This window comes from Pyrgilauda ruficollis, unplaced genomic scaffold, assembly GCF_017590135.1.
Source record: "Pyrgilauda ruficollis isolate IOZ18807 unplaced genomic scaffold, ASM1759013v1 scaffold125, whole genome shotgun sequence".
NCBI classification, from domain to species: Eukaryota; Metazoa; Chordata; class Aves; order Passeriformes; family Passeridae; genus Pyrgilauda; species Pyrgilauda ruficollis.
The window spans coordinates 515410-521409 of record NW_024510877.1 but is presented as its reverse complement, the minus strand read 5'-3'; the positions used below and the strand labels follow the sequence as shown (position 1 = coordinate 521409).

The 6000-nt window shown below is 54.2% G+C and overlaps 1 protein-coding gene across 1 annotated transcript; it reads left to right on the top strand.

Annotated features, from left to right (window-relative positions):
• Positions 1-76: 76 nt before the first annotated feature.
• Positions 77-5189, top strand: NEFM (neurofilament medium chain). Its single transcript, XM_041490625.1, has 3 exons — positions 77-1282; positions 1753-1877; positions 3262-5189. Exons 1-3 carry the CDS (start codon positions 221-223, stop codon positions 4592-4594), a joined length of 2520 nt encoding a protein of 839 aa, XP_041346559.1. The 5' UTR covers positions 77-220; the 3' UTR covers positions 4595-5189.
• Positions 5190-6000: the final 811 nt, after the last annotated feature.

Below are 6000 nucleotides of genomic sequence, written 5' to 3'. Positions count from 1 at the left end.
GGGAGGCGTCAGGGGCCGGACAGGGGCGGCCGGGACGAGGCGAGGGACGGCAAGGGAAGGAAGGGAGAGCCGGGGCGGGGCGCGGGGCGGGCCGGGGCCGGGCCGGGGGGAGCCGCCCCCCGCACACGTGTGCGGGGCCGCCCCGCAGCCGCCCGGCGGGGCTATAAAAGGGGCGGCGGCGGCCGGAGCAGCCCCGCACCGCCGCCCCCAGCGCCCCACCATGAGCTACACCATGGAGCCCCTGGGCAACCCCTCGTACCGCCGGGTGACCGAGACCCGGGCCACCTACAGCCGCGCCAGCGCGTCCCCGTCCAGCGGCTTCCGCTCGCAGTCGTGGTCGCGGGGCTCGGGCAGCACCGTGTCCTCCTCCTACAAGCGCCCCAACCTGGGCGGCCCGCGGGCCGCCTACGGCTCCACGGTGCTGAGCTCGGCCGAGAGCCTGGACGTGAGCCAGTCCTCGCTGCTCAACGGCGCGGCCGAGCTCAAGCTGAGCCGCTCCAACGAGAAGGAGCAGCTGCAGGGGCTCAACGACCGCTTCGCCGGCTACATCGAGAAGGTGCATTACCTGGAGCAGCAGAACAAGGAGATCGAGGCGGAGCTGGCGGCGCTGCGGCAGAAGCACGCCGGGCGGGCGCAGCTGAGCGACGCCTACGAGCAGGAGCTGCGGGAGCTGCGCGGGGCGCTGGAGCAGGTGAGCCACGAGAAGGCGCAGATCCAGCTGGACTCGGAGCACATCGAGGAGGACATCCAGCGCCTGCGGGAGCGCTTCGAGGATGAGGCGCGGCTGCGCGACGAGACGGAGGCGACGATCCGCGCCCTGCGCAAGGAGATGGAGGAGGCCTCGCTGATGCGCGCCGAGCTGGACAAGAAGGTGCAGTCGCTGCAGGACGAGGTGGCCTTCCTCAGGGGCAACCACGAGGAGGAGGTGGCCGAGCTGCTGGCGCAGCTGCAGGCGTCCCACGCCACCGTGGAGAGGAAGGACTACCTGAAGACAGACCTGACGACGGCGCTGAAGGAGATCCGCGCCCAGCTCGAGTGCCAGTCCGACCACAACATGCACCAGGCCGAGGAGTGGTTCAAGTGCCGCTACGCCAAGCTCACCGAGGCGGCCGAGCAGAACAAGGAGGCGATCCGCTCCGCCAAGGAGGAGATCGCCGAGTACCGCCGGCAGCTCCAGTCCAAGAGCATCGAGCTCGAGTCGGTGCGCGGCACCAAGGAGTCGCTGGAGAGGCAGCTCAGCGACATCGAGGAGCGCCACAATAACGACCTCACCACCTATCAGGTACCGGGGAGGCGGCGCGGGGCTGTCCCGAGCCCGGCGGGGGGTGCCCGGTGCCGGCCCCGGGGAGAAGCGTCCGGGAGATGTCCGGTGGGAGGGATGCGGGAGGTGCCCGTGCCCGATCTGGGAGGAGGAAATGCGGGAGCTGCCCAGTGCCGGCTCTAGGAGGAGGAAATGCGGGAGGTGCCCGTGCCCGATCTGGGAGGAGGAAATGCGGGAGGTGCCCGGTGCCCGCTGTGGCGGGAGGGATGCGGGATGCGCCCTGTGCCGGCTCTGCACCCAGGGATGCGGATGACGGGGGGACGATGCTGCGGAGGGCGGTGGGAGCGGGTGGGTCCTGCTCTGAGATGGCAGCCCTGCCTCCCCGAGCGGGGGAAGAGTTTCTAAAAGTCCCCTCAGAGAAGTTCTGCCCGCTCTGTCCCCGCGTGCGGTGTCTGTCTGTGTCACAGGGGGTCTCTGCGTCTCCCTTGCAGGACACGATTCACCAGCTGGAAAACGAGCTCAGAGGAACGAAGTGGGAAATGGCTCGTCACTTGCGGGAGTACCAGGACCTCCTCAATGTCAAGATGGCCCTGGACATCGAAATTGCTGCATACAGGTACAGTGGGATCTTTGCAGGCATGTCTGGAATATTAATAGCACTGCGGATGCTGCTGGCTCAGGAAGCTTTACCACAGCTAAGAAATATCTGCATGCAGTGAACACGGGTGAAATGAGAGCTTGGCTAAATCGCCGCAGCCATTAGCCAGCCCAGTGAGAGCCCAGAAGGTCATTAGGGACCAGCTAATCAGCGGCAGAGCTGCCAGCGAGCCCCGTGGGCACAGCACAGCGTGACTCAGTGCGGCGGCTCCCGTGCCGCATTCTGTCCTTGGCTGCACGAGCAGGAGGTGCAGCGAAAGACGAGGTTATTTTTAAGTCCCGTCTGCTTTGCAGATGCCAGGCATGCAGGGCTTGTCACCAGAGTTCCCTTTTATCGCCTGGGAGAGACAGTGAATTTGCTTGATCATGGTTTGAGGCAGTGAGTGCTGATCTGTCTGTCACAAACACTTTTACTTTTCTTGCTCAACTTTCCTTCAGAGGCATCTGCTCTAATCTCGAGCTGAACATTGCTTGCTGTTGCCATCACCTGGCAGGTTTTTTTAGTCTCCTCTGTATCACTTCAGAACTCTCACTGGAGAGCTCCTGATTTTTCTGGGTCACAGGCTTAGATGAAAAACATTTGAATAGTAGAAAAGTAAAAAAAAAAAAAAAAAACCCACCCCTGTCTCCAGATCTGTTGAAATTTCTGAGGTTGTTCAGACACACAGACACCCCAGGGGCTGTAGCTGGCTGCTGCCAAAGTCAGCTGAAGCCTCCAGTTCTCATATTCCCACAAAGAAAAGGTGGATGCCCAAATTAAATTAGAACATGTGCTCTAATTGGCTGTGACTGTCTCAGACACAATATTTGATTTGGGTCTGTTGGCTGTGTCAAGTTCTGTTTGGCTAAGTCATAATGAATCCTACTCAGTTAGTTAGTTTGTCCTAATCCCTGCTGATTTATGCCATAATGAAGCTTTCTGACAATAAAGATGAATTTTAACTGATCGCTGAAGGTGTCACACGAGCCACAAGTGAGCTAAAAACTGCTGAATGTGAGTTTTGAAAAAGAGCAGATTCAAGGAAAGCTGGGCTGGGGCTGTGAGCAGTGGATGGCCCTGGTCAGTTCCAGCACATTCCACAGCAAACTGGTTCCATCCTGCTGGCAGGGGAATAGTACAGCAGGGAAATATTATAGAATCCTGGAACGGTTTGGGATGGAAGAGACCTTAAAACCCATCCCAAAGCAGGGACATCTTCCACTATCCCAGGCTGCTCCAAGCCCTGTCCAGCCTGGCCTTGGACACTTCCAAGGATGGGACAGACACAATTATTCCAATAGCTGTCCCTTATTTTGTTTTTTTATGCTCATTTTCTTTTTTTCTCTCCTCCTGATTCCCTTAGAAAGCTGCTGGAGGGTGAGGAGACAAGATTCAGTGCCTTCTCTGGAAGCATTACTGGTCCCATATTCACACACAGACAACCATCTGTCACAATAGCATCCACCAAAATCCAGAAAACAAAAATCGAACCACCAAAGCTGAAGGTCCAGCACAAGTTTGTAGAAGAAATCATTGAAGAGACGAAGGTGGAGGATGAAAAGTCTGAAATGGAAGATGCCCTGGCAGCCATCGCAGAAGAAATGGCAGCCAAGGCACAGCAAGAGGAACAGGAGGAAGAAAAAGCAGAAGAAGCTGCAGAGGAAGAAGTTTCTGAGAAGGCTCCTGCAGAACAAGAAGCTGCAGCTGAGGAGGAAGAGAAGGAGGAAGAGGAAGCAGAGGAAGAAGAAGAAGCTGCAAAATCTGATGCCGCAGAAGAAGGTGGCTCTGAAAAAGAAGAGATCGAGGAAAAGGAAGAAGGGGAGGAAGCTGAGGAAGAGGAGGAAAAACCTGAAGCCAAGGGCAAAGCTGAAGAGGTACCAGCAAAGGCAGAGAAGGTCAAAACACCTCCTGTAAAGTCCCCCCCAAAATCCCCTGTAACAGAGCCGGCCAAGGCCGCCCCCAAAGAAAAAGCCGTGGAAGCAGCAAAAGAACAGAAGGTGGAGAAAGTGGAGAAGGCGGCCAAGGAGGAGGAGAAAGCAGCATCTCCAGAGAAACCTGCCACACCAAAGGTGACCTCCCCAGAGAAACCTGCCACCCCGGAGAAGGCTGTGACCCCCGAGAAACCTGCCAGCCCCGAGAAGGCCGTGGCCCTGGAGAAGCTGGCGCCGCCGGAGAAGGCGCGCTCCCCCGAGAAGCCGGCGAGCCCGGAGAAGCCGCGCACTCCCGAGAAGGCCGTGACTCCCGAGAAGCCCCGGACCCCGGAGAAGCCTACCTCCCCAGGCAAGGATGCCAAGGCTGTGGTGGAAGAGACCATCACTGTCACCAAGGTAACGAAAGTGAGCGCCGAGGCCGAGAAGGAGTCCAGGAAAGAGGACATTGCGGTCAACGGGGAGGTGGAGGAGAAAAAGGAAGAGGAATCCAAAGAGAAGGAGGAGGAAGACAAGGGAGTGGTCACTAACGGCCTCGACGTGAGCCCCGTGGATGACAAGGCTGAGAAAATCGTAGTAACCAAAAAAGCAGAGAAAATCACAGGGGAGGGTGGGGACAGCGGCACCACGTTTATCACGAAGTCGGTGACCGTCACTCAGAAGGTGGAGGAGCACGAAGAAAGCTTTGAGGAGAAGTTAGTGTCCACCAAGAAAGTGGAGAAAGTCACTTCACATGCTGTAGTAAAGGAGATTAAAGAGAGTGAATAAAAGCAACCATAGCTAAAATTCAAACCAATTCAAGAGCTTGGGTCGGTGCAAAAGGTTAAGCCATAGACAGCTGCAAAATGCATGTGGGTGACGGCTTCAAAGCAGATCGGGTTCTCTCACGGAGGCTCCAGACACACAGTATTTTACTTTTTTGTGCAATATAGGGAAGGGGGGGGGAATGCATGCAGGCTCAAGATGTACTCCCTCCACAGAGCTTGGGGATCTACAAAAAAATACTACTACTACTAGTGCATGAGATGAAATGTGCAGAGGAAGCTTTTCTGAATTTCCTGAGCTGTTGGAGGGACATATCTGAGGAATGAGTTCAGATGTATTATGCAAAGAACCAACTGAGCCAAAACCAAACCGAAAACAGTAATAGAGTATTCATGAGAACCAGAACTCTCCTAGCCTTAAAAAAAAAAAAAAAAAAAAAAAAAAAAAAAGCTACTTATAACTAATTATGTTTACCTCACTGGTGCAATTAGGGTGGACTTTTGCTCCTGGGAGAACCTTGTTGACATGCACAGTACGCAACCTTTTGTTGTTTGATGTAAAACAGTCACAGCAGTTCTTGCTCAATAAAGGTCAATATGAAAACATGACTTGTTCTGATGACTTTTTCCCAACTTAAACCCTCCCCTAAGCTGGATGCTCTCTCCTGAAAGGGAATGCAGCTGCATGGGTTGATAATTGGTTGAGGTTCTTTTCCTTAGTGTTCTCATTTGTCTAGGAGTTGGACTTTGATGGTCCTTGGGGGTCCCATCCAGCTCAGGATGTTCTGTGCCTTGGGAATTGGATATGATGGACAAATTTCCTCCAAAAACACAAAGGCTAGATTCAGAAAATAAAAGCCATATCCCAAATTTTCTAGAGGAGAGAGGAATCTAATGAACATCTCTGCCTGGCCTTGAGGTGCTTAGAAGGGTTGCAATTGCTATTTTTAATAAGGGGAAGGACTCTAAGCCCTCAATCCTGCTTGTGCTGAGCCAAAATAATGTTAAAATCTGCTGCAAGTATTGTTTTCCTCCTTACGCCCCAACATCCACACACAGAAGGCCAATTTCCAAATAATTCCTTGATTTTTCTGGGAAGAGAGGCTGGGTGTGGCACCTTCTGTGGCACCAGTTTGTCACTTAACTGAGCAAAAACCAGTTAAGGGAACTTAACCAAGCCACCTCGAGGTCCTCAGAGCAGGCTTGCTTCTGGTTATTTTACCCCCTCTTGCTTTAATTTTATGGGAACCTCCTTATTAATTCTCTGGGTCCAGTGATCAAAAAGTTCAATCTGCCTATAAATACAAAATTCTAAAATCAAAAATTAACCCAAGGGGGTTAATTTGCTCTTTTGTAAAGAACAAAGCCAATTGAAAAATGCTCTATGTGGAAAGCTAAATGGAGAAAAAG